The sequence below is a fragment of the Nyctereutes procyonoides genome, unplaced genomic scaffold (genome assembly GCF_905146905.1).
Source record: "Nyctereutes procyonoides isolate TBG_1078 unplaced genomic scaffold, NYPRO_anot_genome, whole genome shotgun sequence".
In the NCBI taxonomy this organism is placed as follows: Eukaryota; Metazoa; Chordata; class Mammalia; order Carnivora; family Canidae; genus Nyctereutes; species Nyctereutes procyonoides.
This window is the reverse complement of record NW_026575049.1, coordinates 32,864,855-32,877,372: the sequence shown is the minus strand read 5'-3', so window position 1 is coordinate 32,877,372 and position 12,518 is coordinate 32,864,855. Positions and strand designations below refer to the sequence as shown.

Sequence of the window (12,518 nt, the reverse complement as noted above, 5' to 3'; positions counted from 1 at the left end):
ATGAGAATTATTTTTAATAAATATTCTTAGATAGGGGACCCTTGAAATAGAAGACCAAAATAAAATACCTCTATAACTATAATCTAGACTTGTCAGCCTAGGATTTCAAAGTCTCCATTCAGATCCTGTTTTGTACCCCATATCTGTTTTGAGCTTTCTTTTTCCTTTATCTCAGCCAAACCAGCCTGCTTGCCAGTCTCTGCACACAACTAACCCTTGCTTCTGTGCCTTTGCTTGACTAATTCTTCTGTTCCTAGGATGCCTTTATCCCCATGAATCCATGTCCATCCCTGCCATTACAGTCTGGCCCTGAGTTGTCTCCTGCGAGGAGCCTGTGATCAGCATCCCCACCTCCTCCTGTGTCCCTCCCACATGTACATAGCCCAGTTGATGGTGCAATAACATTTCTGTGGTATTCATTACTGCTTCCCATTCTCCATCCACATCTTGCTGATCTAGATATAATATCTTATTAAATAAAACAGTCTAGTATAACCAGGTCATTCATCAGACCTTTTAGGAGTGAGTGTCTATATCAAAGATTTCATTTGGGTATTTGTGGGCTGTTGTATGATAGAGAGCAAGATCAGAAACATTGAGATGGGAATGTGACAAGCCTGGAGTCCAGCAGAAAACACAGTCATAAAGCTGTGAGAGATCCTCTCTCTTTCCACTCCCAAACAGGACAAATTTCCTTTAAACATATTTTGATTACAATAAGAGTATATTATTGGTGAACTGTCAAGTTAGGGAAAGCAGGGCTCTGCCTGTTAATCATCTCAAGCTTGTTGATCTGCTGTTCTGTAATTCTTTTAATATTGTTTAATGTGTGTGTGTTTTATCTTCTGAACTGACTAAAAGCTTCTTGAGGACAGGGACCATGTCTTTTATTTGCTTCTGCATTTTCATCCCCCCACTTACTCCCAGAGTGCCCTATCAAGCTTGGGGAGGCCTCCCATAAGCACATAAAGACAGGAAATGCAACTTGTGGTTCCAGCTTCATTCCAGCCATTACACTACAGTTTATGTGTATAGTGGCCTTTTGCCTTCATGACAACTCGATGAGGTAGGTATTTCTATCCCAATTCTACAGATAAGGAAATTGAAATTCAGAGAGTTCAAGGTCTTACTGTTAGTGACTGGTGGACTCAGGGTTAGAACCTAGATCTGTCTGACTCTAAAACCTGTATGTGCTTTTCACTGTACCACAATAATAACTAATATTTAGGACCTTTGCAGTTCATAGAACTCTTTGATCTACATCATTGTTGTTATTGCTACCACCACTGGTTCTGTCATAGTTACTCCTTACATCATCACTAGGAAGTAGGTAGAGCTAGTATTAGCATTATCCCGATTTCACAGATAGGGAAACTGAGACTCAGACTTGCCCAAGATCACACAACTGGTAAGTGGAAGAGCCAAGGCTCCAAAAAGACTTCCTAACTCCAGATATTTTTGTTTTTTACACTGTATCACATTGATACCTTAATTAATTTGTATAAATGCATGATTTATGGCCAGTTACCACTGGCATCTCTCCAACCGAGGTGTCCTTAATAAGGCCAGGCATTCCATGGAGCCCTCAGAGGAGCTTTCATGTTAGTGGAAGGGTGATAAAAAGGACCTAAAAAATGAATGCTTGAGAAGCATACTTCACAATTGAGAATTAAAATATGGGGCCCATTATCTCATAGACAAGTTCCTATAATCAGGCCATGAAACTAATGTTAATTATTTCCATCATGAAATTGGAATAGGGATGAAACTGATGGACTTGATTTGAAAATATTACTCCTACATTTGGAGAAGGTGCTAACTGCTCTGTTACAGCCAGTAGCTTGCCCAGCATCATCCTGTTGTCACAGAAGTAGAGTCATGTTGATAGTGGGGGCAGACGGGTGGGCAGGGGCCTATCTACCCAGCATCTTATCACCAATCTCAGTAGAATTCCTCTAGTCCCATCCAGGGTCCTGCTTCTACCTATCCCGATCCTTGATTCCCTACCCTCATCCACTGGGTTCCTTTAGACCTTTCAACTTTCTTACCCTCACTCAGTGTTTTAGTCCCAGCCGATTATCCCTTTTTCCTTTTATGTCATTAGTAAGTAGTGTCCAGTGTCACAAAATCCTTTAACATGAGCAGTTAGAACTAGGGAACTAGGTTGTAAAACTATAGGTATGTGGACTATATCAGTGCTAGATGGAAGTTTTCATGGAACCAGATTGTCTAGCTGGTTTTCATGCAAAGGCCTCAAGCTCTTCATGTCCTGAAAGGTGTCAGCATCTCCCCTCCAAAATCTGCTTCATCTGCTGTGTTCTTGCTCCAGTGAATTCTATCACCATCCTCTTAGTCATCTGAGCTGGAAGCCATAGGGACAGTCTATTCCCTACTCTATCCTTTACCAGCCCTCTCCCCTTCCAGCAGGCCACAACCCACATACACTGTACAGTAACATCCTTATGACTGGTCTCTCTGCCGTCAGGATCCCCCTGGTCCAGTGCGCCTTCCACACTGCTGCCAGAGACACTGCCCTATGCAACAGATGGGATGTCCCTTACAGGGCAAAACCTAAGCTCCTTACCATAATATTTTAGACACTTACCCACTCGACCTCAGACTACCTTTGAGCCTTTCCTCCTGCTACTCCTTCATTAACCCTCACCACTCTCCAAACACTGGGCCCTTCCGAGCTTCATGGAAGCAAAGAGATAGAAAAGAAATGGACACAATCCAAAGAGGGATACAAAACACACAAGTAGATGGGACCATACAGAGCCCTTTACACAGTCTCCTATGCCTTCTTTGCCTGGCATTAGATAACTTACTTGAGATGCCATGCCTACCTTCCCCAGGCAGTACAGTCTGTGCTTCGTCTTACGAGCTACCATGCTGTCAGATTCTGTGACAGCATTTGCCCCATTATGTACAGAGTTATTTTTCATATGGTTTCACCTGCTCCTTAAGGACTGTTGTGCCCACTCTTCCTTTCCCTGCCTGGCCTATGACCTAGCTCCTGGCCTGTAGGTGTTGAACAGACGTTAAACAGATGAACTTAGTCTGCTCCTGCAGTGCCATTAGGGCAGTTAATCCAGGTGTGGTATACTGCAAAGAGCACAAGCCCAAGGTTCAGAAGACCTGTGTCCCAGGTCGAGCTTGGCACTAGGTGTGTGACCTTGGGTAAGTCACTCAGTCTTATTTAATAAACAAGGGGGTTGGACTAAATGATCTCTGAGGCCCCTTCAATTATAAGTTCTATGATTCTGACCCCATTTCTTGGACTAGGAACATCTCCTTTATAACTCAGGAGCCTTGGCATAGCCTTGCAGCCCCCCATTACTCGGATCATCTTCTTGCGCTAGCCAGAGCTGCTTGATTAGGCTCCTGTTGTCTGATCCAGGGAACTCTGAGCTGTTCTTACCTCTCCCCAGGAGTTTCACTGTGCCTCTAACACCTCACAGTGCTGTGTGGCTGGCCCTCCCCAGGAGGGAGCCCTTCTTTGTGCTGTCCTCAAGGACAACAGCAAGGAGGCAGAGGGAAAGCAGCTTTTATTGTTCCCCTTCACTCCAGATCCTGCCAACATTGCAGCTGCTGCCATGTGGGTTCTTGGTTATAGACATGTTTTTAGGGGGTGATGCCCATTTCCTTGAGAAATAAATTTTATTTCTCATGTGCCTCTTTGAGGCTACTCTTAAAGTGCACTGCTGACATTTTTGGGGTGGGAGGAGGGCTAGAGTTAGTAACTCAACAGGTACATTTGCCATAATCTCCATGTAATAAATAAGAGCCTATGAAAAGATTAAATAAATCTTTCCTAATGCTTTTTGATTGACTTAATCAATAATTAATCATCTTTAGATGAGGCTGTAACTTGTGGAGTAGATATAATTGGATTAGCTGAAAAGAGGCAGTTGGGGAGCTTTGAAGAGATTAAAATGGCTGTCAATCCTATAATTAAACTACCACAAACAAAAGCAATGGTGTTTAAAAAAAAAAAAGAGGAAAGAGAGAGAGAAGGAAATAAAAGGGAGGGAGAAAGTTGGGGAAGGCCAGTTGACTTGGATTGAATCAAGAAGTACTTATGTCTCGCTAGAGATTGGAGAGGCAAAATCAAATGTGACAGATTTATTCCGTTGAACGAAATCCATACGTATCAAATCATCCACTTGATTGTCTGCCTGGCCCACTGGGACCCGTGAAATTTTGGCAGCTTCAACTTCACTAAAACAATGAATCCACAAAAGGAAAAAAAGTTAATTATTAAAAACAGAAGAGACCTGCTCCTTGTCCTGAGCCCATTTAGACCTTGACTTTTCATACTTTTAATTGGCTTAGTAGGTTTGGCCTGTGTGAATGAAGTCTTTTATCTCCCTCTTTTTCTTTCCATGCCCCTTTCATCTTTCCTGTTACAAACACACAGAGAGCTTGAGGAAAAATACTTTGGTTTTTAAAGACTCTTCTTTTTAAAAGGATGTGGATTGGGGTGGAGGGAAGGGGTGTGTGTGTGATGCTGGTGAATACTTTTTTTTTTTTTTCTCTCTTTTCTCTTGTTTTTCCAGAGAGGAGTTGCTTAAACCAATGGGACTGAAGCCCGATGGGACAATCACGCCTTTGGAGGAGGCCCTCAGCCAGTACTCTGTCATCGAAGAGACCAGCTCGGACACAGACTGAGAACGTCATTTGCCCAGCACTCAGTACTGCTTTTATTAGCATCTTTTCTCTGTAGCTCCAGGGGAGTCTTTTCTCTAAAACATTTATGCCCTTGCTTTGGCTAGAAACACATTAACTGGTTTACTCGTTGAGAATCCAGCATATTTAAGAGGTGATCCTGTGTTTTTGCGATACCGAGGCATTCGTCCAGAGCTGCAGGTAGATGGAGTGGCAAGGGCTAACCACAGGAAAGAGGAATTCCGTTTCATCAGGATGGAACTGCAGGACTTCATCCTGTAAAGCAGCCCCAGTTGAATCTGGCCGTTCTGTTTGCAAAGGTTCTTAGAAGATTGAGTCGTGGCCTTCCTCTCGCTTGTGAAAGCTGCCCCTTCTGAATCTCTCCAGCAGACGGAGGCGCGTCGGCAGCAGAGCGAGCTGCTAAGGGCTGAGGCAAGTGACCTGTTAGATCAGGACCGACTACATGGAAGCCAAGCAGCTGCTCCATAAACCTAGCCCCACTCTTCATTTCAATTTTGTACAAATATGTGGAAATGCACACACAACATGCACACACACAGCCCCAGACTTACAAACAGATTACATTCTAAAAGTTTGTAGGTCCCTTATCGAGAACTTCAGAATACATTTCTCCCTATAAAGGGTTATAAATGATGGTTTAGTTCTGAGGCAGCTACAGATGCCTATTTATTCCCTTATGTACCTTAACACTAGTAGCATAGAACTGAACCCCCATCTGTATCATTGCATGGGAGCATGCATTCTGAGGTCTAACTCGGGGTGCCAGGAACACACATCCTCCAACCCAGCAGAGGGGATGGGGTCTCCCGGCACACTGGGAGTTCTCTCGTGGCCTCCGCCAGGGATGGAGGAAGTCAGCAGCACCCATTTGTACATATAGGTCATTCATATGTCACAGGTTTTAAATTGGGGACTGTGTGTGCGCTTGTGTGTGTGTTCTACTTTCTATCGTATGTGATCAGTTTAATGGTAACTTTATTTATTTAAAAAAAAGAAACACAGATAGTTACTGTTAAACTGATTAAGGCTGTTTATTTTTACTTTTAGAATTGGTCATATGAAGAAGTAGAATATGAATCCTGCAATAGACAGTGGGCCTAGCTAATCAGTGGCTAAAGCTGAAAGGGGTTGGTTTCCTTTTATTATATATGTATGTATGTATACATATACATACATATATACATATATACACATAGATAATGTGCTTAACCACTGCCTTTTAAAACTTTAAATTAAATAAAACATTGGGGTTGATTCAATTTAGCCATCTGTGTGTGTTTCTTTATAGATACATGGGGTAAACAATATTTCAGAGTTTATGCTTTTCTAAAGTGCTTTCACATCCATTACCTCCCTTACCACAGTAGCCCTTTTAAGGATAGGTAACATACACAGAGTATTAGTGGAAAATGTCATTTATTCAGAGATCCCTTCTCTGACAAAACAACAGTTCAAAAATGGACTTTTTAAAGGCCTTTGAGCTGCCAAAAGAGATCACCAGAGTCTCTTGCTCATAGGAGAGATCCTCAAGAATCTCTCTTTTCACCTCTTTACTAAAATTTGCATGTTTCTAGCAGGTTATCTGGCTTTCAAGCCCATAAAAAAAAAAAAATGGCAGAGGAGACGGCTGCTTGATAGAAGGCAGGTCTACCAAGAGCCACTGAAGGCCAGCTGAAAACCAGATAGGAAGGTAGGGAGGAGGAGGAGATCTACACCAGGCATCGCAAGTCTGGGACAGCCTGGTTCCCAGAGGACACTGGTTGGCCCAGAAGGATCTGTACCTACAATATGGCCCATTGACAAATTCTCACAGAGAGGACCCAGAGTTTATTTTTAAAAACCTAAGTAAATCCAAAATACTCCAGAATAAAAGGCTAGAAAGAATACAATACACTCCCTTTAGGATCTTCATCCAGATAGTTGGAAAAGTGGTAGGTGGCCCATTTTTAACACTAAATAAAATGAAATTTGGCAATTCATAAATTTAGATTATGTGAAAAAAAGTTTAGACAAAGTATTTTTGTTACTTCATTCTACAAATGAATTTTAAAGTATTTTTATAATTTCTACAGTCCAATAGCTTTCTCGTAAGTGTCAGCTTCCCTAAATGAAGATCTGTTTACTGGAATAGCATCTTGCCAGCTTATGCAGGCTAAGTGTTTGAACAGTCCTGGTTAAGTAGCTGTGCTCTTGTGCTTTCAAGGAGTTAGTTTCACTTTGAGTTTCCCCTGCACTGGGTACTAAGCACTAAGCTTTGTTTTTGAAGAGACCATTTGCAGGGGGAGTGGAAGGACCTCATTTTGCCCCTGGAAAGAGAATGAACATCTGCTAAGTGCTTTCTACCTGCTGGGCTTTTCAGGTCTCTTATGACATGTAACCTCATCTCATCTCTTGTTAGAGATCTTCTCTGGCAGGCCTCAGTTTCCCAGTGTCCTAGCAAACAGGAGTCCAAGTCTGGCACCTCCCTCCCTCCCCTCACCACCCTGACCACCTGGGTCCTCACCGTGCCTCCTAGGACCCTGGAGTGCTGGAGGGCAGGCATTCTCAGGCCATTTTAAGCAATAACCACGTCAGAAGAACCAGTTTAAGGAACTTTGTAAGCAGGGAGGTAACCTGGAATTGATCTGTGAGTGAAAGAGTTGCTCAGGGCTGGATTTCAAACAAGGACCTGGAATTCTTTAGGTGAGAGACCAGGACTGCAGACTTCCCCCAGACAGATGCTTGCCGAGGTGGCCCACAGTAGGGATGAGGAGGGTACAGTGGCCATCCGTGCTCTGTGGTCCCTCATGTCCACAGCCCTGCTGCTCCGGGGCATGCGAGCATGTACTAAAATAAGCTACTAGAGCTGCTGCTGTAGAGTAACAACTGCCAGATGCTTGGGGCCCCTTTCCCATACCCAGTGGTCCTGGGAGGGGGGAGACAGGTGTTTACTTCCCTCCTTTATAAACAGTGACACTGCCCGAGGCGGTACAAGTACAGTGTATCCCCTTACCACATCAGTCTCACTGCCTCCCAGTACTAGGTGTAAGGTGTCACCTGTATGGACTTCTCCCCACCACCACCTCTCCCATTATGAAAGTAATATATGTTCATTATGAAAAGTTTGGAAAATGCAGAAAATTAAAGTTAATTCACCCAAATCCCACCACCAAGATAATCACTGTTAATGTTTTAGTGTATTTCTGTCCTGTATATTTTCTATGCATATATAATTTATTTTATTACAAGACTGGGATCATACTGTATTTACAGATTTGTATCCTGCTTTCTTCTTTAACATATTGTGAGCATTTTCCCATGTCAATAAATATTCTTCAAAAAGCAATGGCTATATGATATTCCATTATATGCATTGTGGTAGACACTGCTAACTGCCTACCCAATATTATTCCTCCTTGCTAACACACAAGATATCATGGCCCTCACCCCCCAAAAAGGTGCATGGTGCCTTCCTGGGAGATAGCATGAGCCCTGTCAACAGGAAATAGGAAGGACTCCAAGTGAGGCAGATTTGCTCAGCCCTACAGCACCCATTTATAGAAGCCTCAGCAGCACAAATCATGACATGCTTAGATTAAGTGCCCAGATAATTCTAGGGTTTTTGTCAAGGAGAGGCATTTGGCAGTTGCAAGGGACCCAGAGGACTTTTAGAGGTCCGCATGTGAAAGAAAAAATGTCAAGGTTTACTGCTATAGAATCCTGTTAGGGACCTGTGTTTCTTGGCGATGCACTTCACAGCGATCCCAGAGGAAACGGGCACACAAGTTTCAGGAGACACGAGCTATCCGTTCAAGAGAAGATGACACCTGTCAGAACTACTGGGTGTGTGTCGGCACAATGTGGAGTAGGAACAGATGAATGGTGTTCCAGGAACAAATATGGGTGAGGGAGGGAGAGATTTTTATCAGCTGTCCTTAGAAGGCTGGGGAAAATGAGCTTTCCAGGGAAGACAGGCAGCATTGTGCCAAGCCCAGCCCCAGGTCTTCCAAGAGGGGTTGGGGTGGGGAGAGGCCGAAGCCTCAGCATCCTCAATCAAGCACTGTGTGTAGTCTGTCAACCCTCCTGTGCATCTAGAATAGTGCTAGTTATGTAGCATCCTCAGGGGCAAAAAAGAGTCACTGTGGCCATTTTGTGAGTTTTGTGGTTCACGTGAGCCACAGTTGAGAAAGGCTGTCCTGAAAAAAAGATTGAGACTCTTATCCATGGCTTCTGGAGTCAGATTTAAGTTTTCTTCTAATGCAACGCAGTGAAGGTCCTGAGCCCAAGGCTCCAGCTGTATCCCTGGTCTCACAGAACTTTACCTTTTCCGCATGGACCGTAATTTCAGCTGTGCACATTTATGGAGCAACTGTGTGCCGGATACTGCGCTAACCACTTTACATACACTTTCTAATGTCCTCTTCATGACACTCTTAGGGAGAACTATTCCAATGATCTCCATATTCAGGTGAGAGAACTAAGGTATACAGAGAGCAAGTACTGTGTACAAGCAACACAGCCACTGAGTAGCAAAATCTGACCTCAAGCCTGTGTGACATACATGTAAATCTTAGGCCATGTGTTGCTTTTGCAATCAGAAAGAGGAAATAAAGTCTCACTTATTTGGGAGAAAAAAAATGTCGAGACTAAAATGGGAAAAAAAACAATCAGGAAAATAATTTTCACATATTTTTCTTGTTCCATTTCCATGGCTTTATAATAAAATACTTTGAATCCTACTCAGGAACTAGTCTTCAAGACTACTCATAAACAGACCAATCCACATCAATCTGTTCAGTAGACATTGATTGGGCCTCTAGCATGTACCAGGCCCTGTCTAAGGTGCTTGGAGAGATACAAATGTTCCTTTCCCGGGATCCCTGGGTGGCGCAGCAGTTTAGCGCCTGCCTTTGGCCCAGGGCGTGATCCTGGAGACCCAGGATCGAATCCCACGTCGGGCTTCCGGTGCATGGAGCCTGCTTCTCCCTCTGCCTGTGTCTCTGCCTCTCTCCCTCTCTCTCTCTGTGACTATCATAAATAAATTTAAAAAAAAAATTAACAAATGTTCCTTTCCCCATGGTGTCCACAGTGTGATGTCCATCACCAACGTCTGCATCAAAGCGCTTACAGAAGACCAGGAACAGGTGCAGCTACCACTGAGCAGGAGGCTCGTGGGGATTGCTTAAAATCTCGTAGGTCATCTCTGAGTGGGGCATGAGCTTGCCATGTATAGGGAAAGCCAAAAGAACTGGTTCAAACAAAAGCTCATAAGCAAAAGGCACAGGACATGTTTGCAGGACACAAACAGGTAAGTAGGACTGAAACAAAGGTATCCCAGCTGTTATGACGGGACACAGGAGTGGCAGCCTGCTGGCAAGGGAAGGACACAATATGAAAAACCTGCCCTACCGAGTACATATCGGAGGGGAACAGACAGTAGAAGAGACCAGACAGACCGTCTGTTGCATCGGGGTCCGGGAGGGCAAGCAGGGCCTGGACAGGTGCCGTGGCAGTAGGTGTAGAAGAGCAGGATGGAGTTAAGAGGTCCTTAGAAGCTGGAATAAATTTAATGTGGTCTTGGAGAAAGGCAAGAAGGAGCTCATTTCAGCTCCAGTGGGAAGGGTTTTGGGGAGAAGGTAATCTAAAGCAGTGGTTGCCAACCCGCGAAGCGTCTTTGGGTCTGGCAACAGGCAGGTGAAGCTCGGAGTTATTTCAAAGAATCTAAAAATTTGTATGGTCCCCAAGCATCATTTATACACTGAATAAACAGTGGCTTAATCATGCAGGCACTCCTATTGTACAAATACTGTATATATACATGTTGATGCAATGAATAAAGTTCATTCATAAGCATTACTGAATTCATTATATCTTTTTGCCCATCTAGCTATTAAGCTAGATTTTTCTCAGTCAAGATACTGCTAATAAAACAGCTATCCTGTGGAACGGAGACCCACAACGTTTAGGCTTTAAAAAAAAATTATCATAGCTGAAAAGACTTAGAACTCTTAGAAACAAGTAACAAATTCAAACTAGACTCTTAATTCTGGAAAACAAACTGAGGGTCGCTGGAGGGGAGGTAGGCGGGGGATGGAGTAGCTGGGTGACGGGCATGAAGGAGGGTGGGTGATGGGATGAGCACTGGGTGTTATACTATCTATTGGCAAATTGAATTAAAAAAAAAAAAAAAAAAAAAAAAAAAAAAAAAACTCGGGCAGCCCTGGTAGCTCAGCGGTTTAGCGCCTCCTTCAGCCCAGGGCCAGATCCTGGAGACCCGGGATGGGATCAAGTCCCATGTCCGGCTCCCTGCATGGAGCCTGCTTCTCCCTCTGCCTGTGTCTCTGCCTCTCTCTCTCTCCCTCTGTGTGTGTCTGTCATGAATAAATAAATAAAATCTTTAAAAAATAAAAAAATAAATAATAAAAAGAAAACTCAAACTAGTTTAGTAGTGGAAGAACATGGGTATTTTTCTGTTAAAGGAAACAGGACATGAACAACCAAGCTGTGGAGAGGATGGAGATGTAATAGGGTCTCAATTACAATCGAAGTCCAAGTCTTGTTATAGTGCAGGAGGAGATAAAGGAATTGATGAAATCCTTTTTTCACAGTAAGTGACTTTTAAGCCTATTATTTTGTCTTCAAAGTGAAAAAAACCTCAACACGAATTTCCTTCTTTGCTGCTGTAACAATTCTAATTCCCTCCTCCTCTACCCTCTGCCTCAAGACAGATAAACTCACTGGGAATAAAGACAAACTCAGGAAAATAAAACACATACGGATAGATTTTAAAAACCACGACCTCATTTTACCTAAAACACAGACCCTTGAAACTAAAACTTGACAATGGTTTAAGGTGTGGCTTCTAGGCAGCTAAAAGAAAAGAGTTACTCCTGTGGTGTTAAAATGAAACCATTCTCACACCAAAACCACAGTAAAGCAATGAAAATTAATGAATTAAATTTCATACTAAAAGTTCACATGAGCCATATGAGGTTACCAACTGTTTAACAGTCAACAAAAAAGAGAGAAACCATATAAGCCAAAGAATATAGTCAAAAGGTACATTTTTAAGTATGTGTGTCCAAGAAGTTCAAAGTGATTCTAACTGCAGACACTTCTAGTTAAACAGAACACTTTGCACACCTGCATTTACCTTGACCATCTTCTGGAAACCCATCAAAATGGAAGTAAATGGATGTTTTTCAAGAAGGCTTAAGCCTAACAGGACAGTGAGAACAGGAAAAGCGGGAAAGAGCCATCAACAAAACTTTAGAAACTGGAAATTAGAATAAGCAGGGATAACTGACGTAGAAAGAAAATACCAGATACCTAAAAATGAAAGCCTGCAAGAGTAAGGGAATCCAACAGCGAGAGGACACATGCTAGAACCGGCTGATAGCAGCCCACAAGAGCTGACGGTCAAATTTTTAGGAAAATTCCAAGCTGGTTAAAAAGAACCATTATTAAAAATTAGGTTAGCTTTGCGCAGTGGCAATATCATAGCCAATGAGGTTTATCTGAGGTACGATTATTGCTAATTGAAAAATTAGGTAAACCTCAATTAACTCGTATTTAATAAAGCTAATAGCTGTCCAAAAGTCTTCACCTCCCTATTATGTAACTAGGTCTTATTATCTATGCTCTTGAAGTCAGTCACGTCTATTGCGTCCAGAAGGTGGAACACCAGGGGCCTCCTGCTCATTTCTTCCCAAGTCCTGTTCAGAGACGTCATGAGGACAGCTTAAGCTCGGCTCCGGTGGGAGGACTTCCACCCCGGGAATGAGCCAACACTGCAAATCAGGGCTTTTCTCCCTGGCGAGCCAATTAAACTGTTACCAGCACATCCTTGT

At 43.1% G+C, this 12,518-nt stretch overlaps 1 protein-coding gene and 1 pseudogene across 4 annotated transcripts in view; both read left to right on the top strand.

Annotated features, from left to right (window-relative positions):
- RIC8B (RIC8 guanine nucleotide exchange factor B) overlaps positions 1 to 7,969 on the top strand; it is a 101,612-nt gene extending 93,643 nt beyond the window's left edge. For 2 of the 4 annotated variants that reach the window (XR_008664900.1, XR_008664899.1), the window contains one exon: positions 4,560 to 4,682. Coding sequence is in view for 2 of the 4 variants with exons in the window: in XM_055328766.1 (XP_055184741.1) it covers positions 4,560 to 4,671 (112 nt within the window). In the remaining 2 variants the exon portion in view is untranslated. Of the gene's footprint in view, positions 1 to 4,559 lie in introns of all 4 variants that reach the window. The other 2 variants (XM_055328766.1, XM_055328764.1) reach the window with 1 other exon arrangement.
- Positions 7,970 to 12,145: 4,176 nt separating this feature from the next.
- On the top strand, positions 12,146 to 12,258 carry LOC129512251 (U4 spliceosomal RNA; annotated as a pseudogene).
- Positions 12,259 to 12,518: the final 260 nt, after the last annotated feature.